Source organism: Neolamprologus brichardi, chromosome 7, assembly GCF_056152115.1.
Source record: "Neolamprologus brichardi isolate AB-2024 chromosome 7, ASM5615211v1, whole genome shotgun sequence".
Taxonomy (NCBI): Eukaryota; Metazoa; Chordata; class Actinopteri; order Cichliformes; family Cichlidae; genus Neolamprologus; species Neolamprologus brichardi.
This window is the reverse complement of record NC_142110.1, coordinates 52,121,124-52,137,958: the sequence shown is the minus strand read 5'-3', so window position 1 is coordinate 52,137,958 and position 16,835 is coordinate 52,121,124. Positions and strand designations below refer to the sequence as shown.

The 16,835-nt window shown below is 38.6% G+C and overlaps 1 protein-coding gene across 1 annotated transcript; it reads left to right on the top strand.

Annotated features, from left to right (window-relative positions):
• Positions 1–392: 392 nt before the first annotated feature.
• On the top strand, positions 393–15,136 carry ttc33 (tetratricopeptide repeat domain 33). The gene is made up of 5 exons (XM_006796806.3): positions 393–482; positions 949–1,176; positions 7,640–7,721; positions 11,327–11,458; positions 14,189–15,136. Coding segments are annotated over exons 1-5 (819 nt in total). The 5' UTR covers positions 393–480; the 3' UTR covers positions 14,564–15,136.
• The last annotated feature ends 1,699 nt before the right edge of the window (positions 15,137–16,835 follow it).

Sequence of the window (16,835 nt, the reverse complement as noted above, 5' to 3'; positions counted from 1 at the left end):
TAACAGATTTTGATTTCACGTTTATTTTCGTGCGCTTTAATAGATTTAAAACACGGTTCGTGTTTCTTTAAAAGACTGTAAACATTCTCACAACTTCCGGGTCATGCTGCATTCACGCGCATTCCACAGAATGGGAGGGGATTTGGACTGGTTCGAGGCAAAGTTTAAAAAAAAGAAAAAAAGAAAAAGGGGCGTACACGTTTCATTCCGAAATAGTTCACCAGTGTTAACGCAAAGTTTACACTTTTGTTCCCTCACGTCTGTAGTCTCAATTGGAGATATTTACTTACCAAAAGAAACTGCATGAATTGTGCAAAAACGGGCTGATCCCCCCCCCCCGCTGTCAAATTTTCCTGTATTTAAGATGGGATGTTGGCTTTAAACCGATAAGACCTGAACGCAACGTGAAGGTCAACAAATGTGGCTAACGATTAGCTAACTGCAGCTTATCCACTGTTGCTCGTGGAAAGCCGTGGATGAATGTGCGTATGTCCCCACTTTGTTCTAAAATAACGAAGTATAAAAACATACCTTCAAAATTAAAAGAAGTTAATTTCATGTAGGCAAGCCTACTGGCATGTCAAGTTTTAATTGATAGCTGAGTTGCCCGAATTAACGTTAGCTGGCGTCAGTATGACGAAGTTAAATTTTTTTTTTCTAGCGAGTTTTGGGGGATGTTATTGCCATAACGTGCCATAATACCACGTTAAATATCCAAAATAAAATATAAATCTTTCTGCTACGGTATTTTGGAAACTCATTCAGCGGCCATGTATACGAATCTAGATGGCAAAAGCATGCCAGTATTGTTGACTTGCGCTCATAATAGTATTAATAATAATGTACATTTTTTGTACTACTCTCAGTCGTAATTAAAGCTGAAATCGAGCATATATATGATAAGTGACCACCGCCACCACGCGTCGTATTCCGTTTTTTTCCATATAGGATGGCGTCATTTGGCTGGAAGAGGAAAGTTGGGGAGAAGGTGTCCAAGTCAGTGGTGCAGCAGTTTGAGGCAGAAGCGGAGAAAGCTGTGGATGATGGGCCAAGTCAGGACCCCGAGGTGGATTGGCTGCACGCTATCAAACGACGGCGGGAGATCCTGCTGGAGGACTGTGCTGCCAAGAGCAAGAGACTGGAGGAGGAGGGTGCCCTGTTGGCTGAGCATGGCAGGTGAGAGTGCTTGGCGCAAACACATTATGACAGGCACACAGAAACATTCATTACAGTACACATACAGTAGGGTGACTAACCGTCCTCGTTTTTTGCACTTGTTGACATTTTTTATTTCACCATTCATTAACTGCTCCGAGAAGGTGTCTTTTAAATATGGTAAAGTTTTCTTTAAGCAAACAATATTATTAGTTCTTCATGACTGGGCCAAGTGTCCTCTTTTTTGGGAATCAAAATATAGTCACCCTAACATACAGTACTGTGCAAATGTTTTGATCCACCTCTTACTTTTTGTCATTTATTATTTCCTTACGCGTAGCTTAGAAAATTAGGCTACGTTCACACTGCAGGCGAAAGCGCATCAAATCCGATTTTTTTGACCCTATGCGACCAATTCCGATCATGGTATGACAGTGTGAACGGCACAAATCCGATATGGGTCACATTTGTATGTGCTACTGAATCCGATACATATCGGATGTTTTAGAAAGCGACTGCTGTTTGAATGGTCATGTCACATTAAATCCGTCTTTTACGTCACTGACACAAGACATATGCCAATTATCAGCGCCGGAGAAGCGTTGTGTGTGACGTCTTCTTTTGCGCATGCGGGCCGCTTTGAGCGTTCACACTAGAGAGTGTCGCATTTTATTTGTAGTGTGAACAAGCAGACAAAAAAATCGGATTTGATCAAAAAAAAAAATTTGGAATTGAGCATTAAGACCTGCAGTGTGAACGTGGCCTTAGAAATGGTTGTGGCGATTTATTGGAACGTGCTAACATAAATGGAAATGCATTATAGACAGAAACAGTTTGTATCATTAGTGTAAATATATGGTATGATCGCCTTTATTTTTCAACACAGCCCAGCAAAGACTCCAATCCAGCTCCCTTGATTGCTTTGGAAAATGTGTAGGAGGGGATACATTTTTGGACTTAACCTTATTGTTATAACGTTTAGGTTTTATAAATATGGAACAGTAGGGGAAAATGAGCTACCAGAACCTTTTCTGCAATTCTACAATTCTGAATTGTGCTCCTGAAATTGCATTTCTTTTATATATTAAGATATCTCAGGCATTAAATGTGCAGTTAACTGTCTTTACGCTGACAGAATGTGGCGTTTCACTTGTCCGGCCCACTGAAGATCAAAGTGGACTGTATGTGGCCTCCAATGTAAATTTAGTTTGTCATCTCTGGGCTATGGTGAGGCGAGTCCCTAACTGATAGTGCCCATTGTCACTGACTGTCAGTCCAGTTCTTGTGTAGTCTGGGATACCTCAGTGTGTTGTCTTCATTTTCCTTCCTTAATAATGGCTACTTGAAAGACAGCCTTCTACTGAGATTATTTTTGATGAGACTTCAGTGAACAGTAGATTGATAAACTAAAGGGCCAGATGTCCTGTGTCTGGTTTCTGGTGGAATTTTTTCCAGTTTCTTAAGGAAATTACTTCCAGATACTATTCATCTGCTATATATATATTTCTTAGGCCTGTCTCTTCTTATTTGTCCTCCACTTGTCCACTTTCCTCAAATTCTTTTAAGGACGCACTGCACACCATACCAAGATATAGAAGGTTAATATCTCTTTAGAAATCAACCTTGTTGGAACAAATATATTATTTTATACGTGTCAGTCTGTGTTATCTTTGGCACTTTTCATAGATTCAGACAAAGAAACGGATACAAATTGTGTTTTTTGTTACAAGCTGCCAGTAACAAAGTTTCTAAAGATACAATTTAAAATTGGTTCTTGGCTAAGTTGTCTGTTATATGTAGACAAAACACACTGGTTAATCCCTTTAGTTAGGTGCCTTTTGAGTGTGTGAATGATTTGTACTTCAGTGTTAAAAGGTTTGAGAAACAAAAAAATCATTCCTCTGAAAATAATCAGGTAGAAGGACTGGACTGAAAATTAGTGAAAAAGCTGCCAATGTCCAGAGAAAAACTTTGAAAGACCCTCAGAAAGATGGGACAACTATTTTTCAAGACCACTTTAAAAAATTACAAGAAAGCCTGATTCACTGGAAGCAAATAATAAAGAAATGAGGGGTGGCTCAAGTCTTTTGCACAGGACTGCAATTCAATAAAGCTGTAGTTGTTAATGAAATCAGACAATAGAAATCCAATATTTGTGCAGCTGTTGCCTTGGCAAAAACAGCCAGTGGTGAAAAAAAAAGGCTGTATACATAAGCCGCGTTCTTTCAAAGTAATTTTCCACACTGTTTGCCAAGTAGGATTACAGCATGAATCATATTTGTATTCTGTGGTAATAAGGGCATCCTGTCAGTGTGCTGCTAGATTCCCTTGTGAAAAGTTCTGGGAGAACTGTCAGTTTCAACATTTTTCCCTCCTCAGCTTTGCTGTTAGTAAGAGTCATGTTACTTCAGATCCTCTCCAGAGGAGGGCAGCATTGTACAGACAATAAAGACATATCGAACACAGTTTAGATACTTCTGTTGGCTTTCTAATAAAGATTTACATTAAAAACATATTAAATCCAAGGGCACGTGTAACTTAGAAAGGCATCTAAGGTTGAGGTTTTCCTTGTATTTAATTGAATGGCTTTTCTGTGAAAGGTCTAGCTCATGTTTCAGAAGTCAAAGAGCATTTGTTCTTCTCAGATCATCTGGTCAGATTATCTCTATTTAATATTGGAGGGGAAAATAAAAACACAGCAGCATTATTTAAGCTTTTCAAACAGAGCAGGGATTTAAAGGTTTAAATCTACTCAAAGCTCTACTGTCAGAGTTCCCGAAGTAAACTTTAGAACTAACGTTAGACTGACTAATAACAAGCAATGTGGTAAGTTTAAGAGAGCTTTTTATTTTATTTTAAATGGATACTCACCATTTCAACTCATTATTTTTTTTCTCTTTAAATAGATACAGACATTACAAAAAAATAAGCCTCTTTCAGAAGCTGTTTTTATGTTTGTTTTGTGATAATTTAACCTCTTTAACCAAATAACAATCACATCGTGAAAGCTTCCTAGTCCAGAAGACGTAATGCTGTTGTCCACAGTGACTGCCTGTAATTATATTTGTGAAAAGAAAGTGGATTTTATTGAGGAAATTATGTCTTACTGCTCCATAATTGCAGTTCAGTGGTTTGAAATGGTGTCTGGTCGAGGATGTCGGCCATGTCTTTTTTTTTTTTCTTTTCCCTCTAATAACATTGACCTGTGATGTCGGCCTGATATTACAAAGGTTTAGATGTTTGTGATGTAACTGAACAGCTCCTATAGTACCCGCTTTTTCTGTGAGCAGAATACTAGGGGGGTTATGTTTTGCCTGTTTTTCTACAATTATGTCTTTATGTTAACATCTATTTGCTACCTAAAGGTTTTACCGTACACAGTTAATATTTATATTTGCCACAAATGTATTTTGTTTTGATATTTATCTAATTTTATTACCTGTTGCCAAATATCCATATATGATTAAGATGCTTTAAGTGGATTCCCTTCCATAGCTGCCTTAAAACACTTCTTTACCATCATCATTACCATCACTACATCAGAGCTTATTCACTGAACTGATATAAAATTTACAGCTTTGCAGTGTAAATATCAAAATTGCTCTATTGTGATACTATGGTGCATAATGTGTTGCCATACTTCAGCAATGGCTCAGTCACACACAGAGTAACAAATAAAGTGGCAGACAAATAATTACCATCTGCTGTATAAATGCAGTCAGATTGCCATGATGTTGGAATTAATTAGAGTCCATGTGCACCGATGAGCGCAGCACCTTATCTGGAGTACAACTCTTTGCAGTAGGGGAGTCGATCCAACTGGTTGCATTTTGGCTCTATTCTTATATAAAAGCAAGGTTGCCATTCTGCAGCAACTACATTTCTATTGAGCAATTTCTAAATATTGGTTAACTCCATAAATAGTTAATATGAATTTGTTTTTAATGTGAATTGTAAAAATTAATGGTAACGGATTTGCAGTTTTTCCTGGTTTATATCAGTTAATTGCTGCTTTATCACAAATCGGTTGCATATCTTATTCTGTCACAAACTGACCGCAGCTTCCATCTTATTGCTTATTTATCATCATGTTGATGCACCAAAGTTTCTTTGAAGGCAGCAAGTAACTGCCAGTGATCGCAGACCTGCTTAATGCTTTTGAAACAACCATTTCAAATCCAACTCAGCTGCAAGTTCTTTGCACACGCTCAGATTAATTTTGGGAAACACCATGGATTTCCCTAGTGTTACTGAAACATTAGTTAATTTAAGAGTAATATAAACTTCCCACTAACACACTAAATGTCATGCTTACCAAAGAGTTTTATGTAATTTGGGCTGTTGTTGCCATCTTTAGGAGATTAGCTGCCTCGTCGTTGTTGTATATGTATGACTGGGCTCACTGACACATTTATTCACAAACTGCATATGTGTTTAAAAAAAACGAAATGTCTGCCTCACAGTGAAACAATCATCATTTCAAGGAGGTTGCATAACAAACAAAACGTGACGTTTAAAGACGTTTATAAGGTAAAATACGAGGTAATAGCTCATCTTAGGTATGTCTATTATTTTTTTTATTTTTAAATTTTGTCCAGCAAGTTGTGTTTTCTCACAAGCAGAGAATGCCAAATATGATATTTGAAATCTCTTTGAAATGGTCAACATGTTATTGTGTAGTCAGGATATGAGGGTTTCTTATGATAGGAGCATGCTGGGCTTTTCTCCTTTTTTGGACAGTAGCGTGTTAAATGATCTCAATGGTCCATCCTCTACTGTATTTCATAATTTTCCACTCTTTCTTTAAACTAATAACAAGTAAGCACTTAAATCATTCAAATGGTATTAGGCTATGAGCAGAGGCATTATAAGAGAGACATAAAACACTAAAGGAAACCTTTGTTTTAATCTGTGGAAGAATTTTGCAACAGTAAAATCAGAGGAATATAACTTCCATTGGATAAGAGTTGGCAAACTGTTTAAGTGTGTTTTTTAAAGATAGTTTTGAATAATGATTCTGTGCATGCAGTTTTTATTTGACTGATAAACAGTTATGATGCCACTAGAAGAGCCATTTTTAGCTTGCAGGCTTCACATGGTTTATAGCTCATTGCTTAATTTCCTCATATGATTTTGCAGTATTCTTTACTTCATGTAATGGAAAGATTTCCACACTCCTGTAGTTCCGTTCCCTCACTGTTCTCTCTGCCTTTTGAATGGCAGTGGCATGTTTTCTGACTGCAGTCTGAACTTTGTAGGTGATGACCACTAGTTGTCTCATTGTGTGATTTGAATTGCTTTTGATTTTCTCAGGATATCCATCTCCATAAAGCTATAAAAGGTGTAGATTTGACATATATTGTGAAACCCAGAACGTCACCTCTTGTCTTTATCTTGATCAGGAAATCAGTGTTGTGTTAATATTGACCAGAGGAAGAGAGTTCCTAGAATCACCTGGAGCGTATGCATATGTGGTGAAATACCTGAAGACTTGTGAATCCTGGTATACAAATCTATGCAAAGTAGTTAACTATAGTGGTGACAGCTGCTTGGAGTGAGGTTCTAGAGAAGCTTAATGTGACTTCATGCAAATTCTGCTATCGTTCTGCTTTAATGTCTGAGAAGGAACAAGTAGACAACGTAATTAACTCATGCTAAGAAACCACCAAGGGAGATTTTGGTTTACCGTTTGTCTGTTCACTTCAGCCAACCTTTTTCTGTTTATGTAACCTGCTGCAGCCTGTGTGCACTCTCTGCTGCCGGAAGTGGGCAGATGTTGTGGCGTACACATGCAGCTTTATAGTTTTAAGAAATTCTTTGTTCTAGAAACCTTTTTTCCCCACTTTTTCTATTATAAAGACAATAAATGTACTTTAGGTTTCTTTGTTTTTTAACAGGCAAGACAAAAAAGCACAAAACCAACCATGTGGTTATGGTTGTAGTAAACAAATGAAACATGATCCAGCCATGTTAGTAATAGTCTAGTTTTCTAATCTTTTAGGGAGTTGCCTGAAAGAATAGAAAAGTAGGGCAGAGGCAGCTTTCAAATTAGGTGGCATTTCTACAGCACGCAACAATAGAAATAATTAGGGGAAAGTGCTTTTATGATGTCCACAAGCATATGGACCCATGTTAGTTTGCATAACATATCAAATCTCAGGGTGGAGATGGGGAAACTGGGTGTCTCATTTCACTGCTTTATATTATTTACTGTTTGAATTGATTGTGCTTCAGTGCTGCATTACCTGCAGAATTTAATGTTTAACTTGGTGCTGTGAGCCACGTCTGGATATTTGGTTTTGTGTAGGTTGGCAATGTTTAGATTGGCTTTGTGTAAATTCACAGTGAACACAGCAAGCATTCGTGGTTCATAAATGCATGACTATTAAGAAGTGAATGTGCTTTACCTATACAGCTCTGATTATAGATACCTGAATCCCACTTTTCTCAGTTGGATTTGAACCACAGTGTGTGTTTTCTTCAGGCACTGGGAGGCCATCAAGAAGTGGGATGAGGCCATTCAGTTGACTCCAGACAACCCACTACTGTATGAAATGAAGTCCCAGGTATATCATTAATTATATTCTCTAACAGACATATTTTCTCAACAAACAGTGGTGGAAATAATTAGTCGATCCTCTACTGAAGTTTGTTCACATCTTTGTAAGTGAGCAATCTCAAATTTTATGATAGCAAGTAAACAAGATCTTGCCTTATGAGGTGATGATGATCATGAGAAAAGTTTTGGATCACCCTAAAACTGCATGAAAGGAGCTTGTTAATGATCTGAAGACAGTTGGGACCACAGTCACCAACTGGTACCACTGGTAACATACTAGCAGACCAACAGACCCGTCGTGTTTGGAGGAAGAAAAATGCTGATTATGAGCCAAAGAGCAACATCCCTACAGGCAAGCACGCAGGTAGAAACCTTATGCTTTGGGACTGTTTTTCTGCAAAGGGCAACTACAGGGCGACTTCATGTAAGGGGACAGGCCAATGCACAGTCAGATCTTGGATGAAAACCTCCTTCCCTCAGCCAGAACACTGAAGATGGGTCGCAGATGCATCTTCCAGCATGACAATGAGCTAAAACAAACCACCAAGGCAACAAAGGAGTGGCTAAAGAAGAAGCACATGTGGCTAAGTGACCTAGCCAGTCTCCAGACCTCAGTCTGATAGAAAGTATGTGGAGGGAGCCAAAGCTTTAAGTTGCCAAACTGTAGTCAAGAAACCTAAAGGATTTAGAGAGTTTCTGTAAAGAGCAGTGGGCCAAAATCCTTCCTGAGATGTGTGAAACGTGGTGACCAACTACAAGAAATGTCTTACTGCTGTGCTTGCCAACAAGGGTTTTTCCACCAAGTGCTTACTCAAGTTTTGCTTAGTGATCAAATAATAGATTTTTAAAATTCATTCTTATTAGTAGCAGCCCTAAAAAATAATTTGATCTTAGTGCGATTTTAATGATAATTTATTTTCACTTCCATTGAAATTGCATTTGAAAGGGATCACGGTTCCAGTATGTATGGCTCGAATCTGACATGAGTGCAGTATCATATTTCATTTGTGAGAAAATGTACTTTAAAAAGCATATGTGGTTAACATTGTCTTTAACCACATGGTTGAAACAACCGCCGCATTTTGTTCTGCTGTTTCCTGATACACCGTAGAATTTTTGTGAGATGCGAAACCTCAAAACTTTAAAGATGCTGTTTTACACTTGGAGTTTTGTATTCAGTTATGCCAGTAAACCAGGTTGCAACGTCAGAGCTGAAAACAAAACTAATGCAGAATTACGAAAAAAACGGCAGTAACTGCGTGAGGCTAGCTCCACAAGTGGGTCAGTTCTTGTAGAACGTTACATTATAATGCCCAGCTCAGCAGTAGAAGTAAATATGCGCAGTTAACATTAGCTTTCATAATATAATCCATAGCCAATATTTTTCAAGCAACTGATTCAGTTAATTGCATATCACGATGGGCATGTCAGGCATTACCTATCTTACCTACCTTAATCTGACTCATTAAACTAGCTCCTTCAGTGTTGCCAGTGTAGCATTTAAATTCTATTATTAACACCTAGCTTAACACTGCACCTTCTGGTCCAGTTCTGCCTTTTAAAAAATTCACCGAATGCTAATCTTGAGACTTTAAGCAATAGTCCACAAACATCAATCTTTTATATTCAGTCCATGGAATCCATAGTTAAAATTTTCTTGTTTAGTCGCATAAAATTTCAAAAAATATATTTTTTGATAAATTAATGAGAGCTGCCAGTGGCCATGGCTACATAGACCATTTTTCCTGCTTCCACTTTGAGATTAACGTCTGTTGCTTATTTCCAATACCATGTAAATAATCTTTAATCTTTTTTTTTTTTTTTTTTACTTTTCTCAACTTTCTTTTCCTCTTTATTTTTATAGTTACTCTTTCTTTAGGTATTTTGGCTGCGCCTCAGTTCTTCTTTTCTTGTTTCACAAGAAAAGTAAAGAAGTCGTGGGTGTAGTCTCACAAACGCCATTATTTCCTCCATTATTTCCATAGTCATTCACATCTCACAGAGTACTCCAAGCCTAATATAATATCATCCATTATAAGAAATTTGAGAAGGAAATCATTAGAGAAGCATTTATTAGGGTATTGGGAAAACACCGCAGCATGATTTTTTTTCCTCATTCCAGGAATGACATGAGCAATGGCATAAATTCAAACTGGCCTTATACCATTTCTACTTGGATTGGGCTTCAATGTGTTTGGACACACATGTACACCCACTTCACCTATTAGTATCCATTAGCACTGCTGATGTTGTTCACAGTTGTTAGACTGAAAATGGGCTGGTTCTCATCAAATGCCTATTACTGGCCCAGATGACGAGTTTGGTTACAGTGACTCTGCTGGCCTTTTACTTCCTCTCATCACTTTCTTCCTGTTTAATTTAATCTGTGCCACTTGTGTCCTGCCACTTGTATATCTGTGTGGCTGAAATCAGTCCAGTTTGTAAACCTTTTACTGCGTCTTACTGGCTATAAATTAATGATTCCAACCTATGGTGGATCCTGTTGATAATGAGATGTCTTCAAAATGTTATGGCTTTGAAGGCATTTTGGTTTGCGGTGTTCTGACAGAGACATTGTAGGTATTCCTGGCGTATCAGTGGGTATCAAGCTATGGTATTAAAGCAGTCTTTAGACTTCAACATGTTGTGTTGGTGCATCCTGCTGTACACTGGTGCTATTCTCAAGTCTCATGTTGAAATGTGATTGAAAAAGGAGGAAGTAAAAGTAAACCTGTGTCCAGCAATAGCAAGAGCATAAATGTCCTAACAACAATACTCAGTTTAGTTTTATTTTTGCTCTTATCTTTATCTTATCTTATCTTTGCTCTGCATATATACAAAAATCATAAAAGACAATAATGGTATTTTTAACAGCATTACACAGCAAATGCAGAAACACCACTGCTAAAAGTCAGAGAACCTCTTCAAAAATAGTTTTTGTTTATTATGCAAATACATGCACAAAGTTGTCAGGTCTTGACTTCAGGCATGACAAAAGCAAAATCAAAAAGGGCCAGCATCTGAATAATAGATGACTTTATAATACAGGGCAGCTGTGGCTACAACTGTAGCTTGCCTTCACCAGTGTATGAATGTGAGAGTGAATGAATAGTGGTATTGTAAAGCGCTTTGAGGTTCTCGAAAAGCGCTATATAAATGCAATCCATTATTATTATTATTATTATTATTATTACAAGGTTAAAGATGTTAACAACTTCAGTTTTACACTGTTAAATGCGATCACAGAAAATGTCAGTGATTTAGAGAGAAATCTTGTGACCATGAAGGTGCTCTGCACTGTACTGTACTGCAGGACTAGTGGTTCAGTGAGTCACCACAAAACAGTCTGCAGGGAAGGAGATATCAATTATTTACTTTTAATATGGTAACTGACCAGTATCAAGCTGAAAATAAAATGGTGTGATATATGAAAAGATATATAAAGCAACAATAAATAAATAAATAGTCACACTACAAAATGTAAGCAAAGACAGTTTAAAGCCTGTGTACTTTCTGATCTCGATTATCTTTTTCTCTCTCTGTGATTTTGTTGCTGTTTTGTTTATGGCGTGGGTGCACTGCGACATCATCTTTAACCTTCTTTGTTGTCAGGTGCTGACCGTTCTGCAGGAAGTCTTTCCAGCTGTGAAGGCAGCAGAGATGGCAGTGAAGTTCCGGCCATTGTGGTGGGAGGGCTGGCAGACCTTGGGTCGGGCACAGCTCAACTTGGGAGAGGTGGACCTAGTGAGTGTATCTGGCAATGCGTTAAAAACGTCCTGTGAAGGCAGGGCTGCAAGAAAATGCAAATAATAAATGGTATTTCTAAGTCACAACTGCTGCAGACTGACCTCCTTAACCGCTTATCCAATTCAGAGTCACGGTGGGGCTGGAGTCTCTCCCAGCTTTGATTGGACGAGAGCCAGAGCACACCTTCAACAGTTCACTAGTCTATCACAGGGCTAACACAGAAAGACAGACAATCATTCAGGCTCTTATTTGCAGTTTTATTAGGTTACTTTCACCCAACCGAATAACCTTATCTTTGGACTGAGAGGAAGCCAGAGTACCTGGAAAGAACAGGTGCAAAGAGACGACTAACATGCAAATTCGCATGGAAAGGCCTCATGCTTTTGTCAGATCCCACCACACAACTGTGATACCTTGTGATACTTCTCTGCTGCCACTAGGCGTTTCTAGGGTATTTAAAAGTAGAATGATAGTCCGAGCCTTCAGCTTTCAGGTCCCTGCTTCTGAGGAACCAGCTCCCAGTTTGGATTCAGGAGACAGACAAGACACCTGCTCTACTTTTAAGATTAGGATTAAAACTTTCCTTTTTGATAAAGTTTACAGTTAGGGCTGGATTAGGTGACCCTTAATCCACGTTTAGTTATGCTGTAGTTATGCTGTATCAGTAGTGTTGCATAACAGTTGATGGCTTTTTTTTTTCTTAGGCAGTCGCTAATGGTCTTTACTGAAAGGATTAATTTATGCATTTGATTTTGCAATAAACTACGCCTGTTTATGTAGATGCTAAGTCAGTTGTCTCGAATTTGGAGCGCCGTTAAGATGGATGACTTACTGTGTTTACTATTACTTTTTTTGTGAACTCTGTGAGACAAAGCGACTCTATGAAAGCACACCCAGGTGCCTGGGGCTTGGACGATTGCTTAAATTGCCCCAGAACACGCCGGGACCTGTGGGTGTTAAAAACTCGCAGATCACAGTTCTGCTGCTCAGCCCTTTTCAAGCCAAACAAACAGGGGTGAACTCAGAACGCCTTCAGCTAATGTTGCTCCTACACGCCCCAGAGCGGGAAACCTGTCCTATGGTACCAACAACAACAATAGGAAGTGTTGAAAGTTACAGCTAAAACTAAACCAAATATAGACACACCTCCCTGTGTAATGAAGCTTTTGGGAAGGAAAAGAAAAATACGGCACATCTATTTTTAGCTCGACTTGTTCAGTCAAGTTTCAAAGCTTTGTATGCACCGACATGTTTGAGTAGCACATGTTTGTGCAAATGTGAACACAGTGATTTCCATGTTTCCTCTCCATGGCTCTGCTCTAGTCCTTCCCTTCTTTAATTATTATCCCCTGCAATCCAATTCAAGAAAAATGCATAGTCTCCATGCATGATTTGCATTTTAGCATAAAGTTTGTTTGGCCATGACTTTTATAGAGAAGACTGATAAATTTTTTTCTGCAGTAGCAGTTGAAGGATTACTTTCATTTAAAAAGGTTGATTTGGCTCTAGTTGATTCAAGATTATACTTGATGTGTTGTTTTAGGCACAGACAGTTGCACTTTTTTTCAGAAGTCTTATTATGATTAACCTGTCATCATCTTTGACAGCGCATGTTATTTATGTTACAGGTGAGGAACGTTAACATCAAGTAGTTTTGGTAGATTCCCATCAGGAGATTAATGCAGGCTAGCAATTCAAGCATGGAAAGCAATCTTCAGATTACAGGAAACACCATTTATCTTATCCTTTAAAGAATTGTGTTTTAATGAACAAGTAACAGATTTTCTTTTTTCAAATTTTTACTTTTATGGGAAAATGGGAGGTCAGACAGGAGTCTCTGGGGACTATGACATTGCCAGGCAATAATGTAAGAGTAGGCAGCAGGTGGTAGAGAGCGTGGAGACGTGGCGTTATGCACTGGAGAGAAGAGGAATGCAAGGAGAGATAGATGTGACAGTTAAGCACCTGGGGCCAACCGACAGTGCACAAGAGAGGTGAAGAAGAGTAGAGGCAAGGTGGTGTGGGTGGAGACGGGTGTGACACGAGCAAGAGTTAAAGGTAAAGTTTACAAGATGATTGTAAACCTTCCCATTTGCTATGATGTATACTGTGTGGGGACACTGGCACTGACAGAGATCAGGATTGGTACAGATTAGGATGGACAAGATTAGAAATGAGTATATCAGAGTGCTCATACAGAGCTGTTTGCAGACAAAGTTAGAGAGCCAAGGGTGAGATGGTTCGGACATGTGCAGACAACAGATATTGGGTATACAGGACAAAGGATGTTGAAAAGAGGAGGACCACAGAGAAGAATCATGGAATTAGTGAAGGAGGACATGCAGAAGGTTGGTGTGACAGAAGAAGATGCTAGAGATTGATTGGAGGCAGGTTATCTGCTGTGGCGACCCCTTAAAGGGAGCAACAAGAAGAAGAAGAAACCAGGCAGCATATTTCAGGAGTGATGTGTGGTCAAATAGATAATTATAGACCATGAATCTTTCTGTTCAGTATAACTATTAACATTCAAACTAATGTGCAAACCCATCCCACAGTCATATAAAAGTTATTGAGCTCCTTTTAATGGAACGATCTGTCCACAATGAAGCTTGTGGTCGTGCTCATTACAACGCTGATGCTGCAATCACCTGTGGCATTTAGGACAGTAGTCCTATTTTCTGAAATCTTGTATATGTCCCTAAGCTCATGTCATTACTGTCCCTCTAGGCTGTGAGGTCATTCCAGATTGCCATCCACCAGTGCCCATCAGAGCGCACCCTGTGGCAGGAAGACCTTACCTGGGCATGGAGGTTACAGAAGCAGCAAACGGCAACCAAGGAGAAGATTCGGCAAGAGGAGGAGACTAAAAAAGAGATCCTTAATGCCCCTGAGCTCAATCAGGACTATGATTTTGAGTCTGACGAAGTGCTAGCTGCTTGTGTGGCCGTCGCTGAGCGACAGACACGGTATGAGGAGCTAAAGAGGACCGCTGTAATCATAGATGCTGAGGGGAATGTAAAAAATGTACTCACAGGGGAGGAGGGATCAGCGGACTCAGCCACACCATCAAAAGAAGAGTTTGTCAAAGCAAGAGGACTTTGAAGAGAATATAAATGACTTTCAAGGTTCCGCTTTTGTTTTTGTCTTTTTTGTACATATTAACATTCACAATTCTTGTGAATGTTAATATATACAAATTAAGACAGTTGAGTTTTACCCATGTGTGTCTGAATCCCATTCATGTAAATAGTAGTAAATGTGCATGTGATAATTAAGCTGTAACATAATGTGGCTTCAGACAACAGTAAAAACAGGCTGAGGGTCAGATTTCAATCTGTGAAGGTCCGTTCATTAATTACTGAGGATTCATCCTAATATTTGTAGAAATATAAACTTTATTTGCTTCTAGTTGTGTTTCAAAATAATGTGGACACTTGAATTGAGAGACTTGAACTTCCCTGATTTACATGAAAATTACAACATTTGCTTGTTAAAATCTACAGCCACAATCTTTATGTGCGATTGTAAAGTACAGAGAAAATTCACGAGACTTGTGGTTACATTTTACTCTTGAGGTGTCTGTGAATATGATTGTTTGTGAAATAGGATGTGGATTAAAACACGATTTATGCTCAGCAACTTGTCAGTGAGTAAATAAACAATGAAAAAAAACGTCATAGTTGTGTTTCCTGCAGTTTACTTTAACCGGAGAAGAAGAATTGACTTGTGCAGACATTTATTATGTACACTACCAGTGAAAGATTTGGACACACCTTCTCATTTAATGGTTCTTTATTTTTACTGCTTTCTACATTGTAGATACATACTGAAGACAATAATTATATGAAGCAAGATATATGGAATTATGTAGCAATGAAAAAAACAATAAATAACTCAAAATAAAAACTGTTATATTTTACATTCCTCAAAGTAGCCACCCTTTGTTTCTTCCTGTTAAAAGGGAGTTTTTCCTTCCCACTGTCGCCAAAGTGCTTGCTCATATGAGTAGCATATGATTGTTGGGTTTTTCTCTGTATGTATTATTGTACGATCTACTGTACAATATAAATATCTCTACATCAACTGTTCAGAGGAGAATCGAGCCTTTATGGTCAAATAGCTGCTAAGGAAAAGCAGCAAGCAGAAGAGATTTGTTTAGGATTAAGAAACACAAGGAATGGACATTAGACCAGTAGAAATCTGCGCTTTGGTCTGATGAGTCCAAATTTGAGATCTTTGGTTTCACCTGCTTGTCTTTGTGCAATGCAGAAAAGGTGAACGGATGGTCTCTATATGCATGGTTTCCACCACAAAGCATGGAGGTGGAGCTGTGGTGGTGTGGGGGTGCTTTGCTGGTGACACTGATGGGGATAATAAACCAGCATGGCTCCCACAGCCATCCCATCCAGTTTGCATTTAGTTGGACCATCATTTATCTTTCTAACAAGACATTGACCCCAAACATATCTCCAGTCTGTGTAAGGGTTATTTGACCAAGAAGGAGCATCAATGGAGTGCTGCTACAGATGGTCTGGCCTCCACAGTCACCTGACCTAAACCAAGTCGAGATGGTTTGGGATGAGATGGACCGCAGAGTGAAGGCAAAAGGGCCAACAAGTACTCAGCATCTCTGAGAAAACCATTTCGCGTGACGACCTCATGAAGCTCATCGAGAGAATGCCAAGAGTGTGCAAAGAGGTAATCAAAGCAAAGGGTGGCTATTTTGAGGAATCTTAAACACAAAACATGTTTTGAGTTATTTCACACTTTTTTGTTTACTCCTTATGTGTTGATTCATAGTTTAGATGCCTTCAGTGAGAATCTACAATGTAAATAGTAATTAAAATAAAGAAAAAAACATTAAATGAGAAGGTGTGTCCAAACATTTGACTGGTAGTGCATGTGATAAACATATATGACTAAATATGCCTAAGTTGAAAATAAAGTTGGAAGAAAATGTTTGTGAATCCTCAAGATTTGGCAGGAGTTTTGAAAAAGAGCAGTAAATGCAGGTGACGGGAGTGAAGTGAGAGGTACAGACAGACAGAGGATAAATTAATACATATAGTATATGTATTAAGAGGGTTAGGCTTTAACCCTAATCCTGAACCGCGGCTGGCGAGTTGCTGGCCCTATTGTAAGTGAACCATTTTCTTTATGTGATACCACAGGATCCCAGCATGCTAAAGTCAGGATTCTCACTTGTTCATTCCAAAAAATGTTTGTTTTGGGAGTTTTTGTTTTTTGGTGGGGGGGTTGGGCTCCCCTCATCCATTCTGTTTTTGATTTACTTGTTTATTTGAAGCTATTACAAGCATAATCTCTTGAACTATTATCCTGATTATCTCTGGTAATTGTTTTTTACATTTCTTTT

What these genes read in the sequence shown, in the direction of transcription:
- ttc33 (XM_006796806.3), top strand. An exon ending in CTGTTGGCTGAGCATGGCAG is followed by an intron (nt 1,177 to 7,639) that starts GTGAGAGTGCTT and finishes TGTTTTCTTCAG; the next exon opens with GCACTGGGAGGCCATCAAGA. An exon ending in ACTTGGGAGAGGTGGACCTA is followed by an intron (nt 11,459 to 14,188) that starts GTGAGTGTATCT and finishes CTGTCCCTCTAG; the next exon opens with GCTGTGAGGTCATTCCAGAT.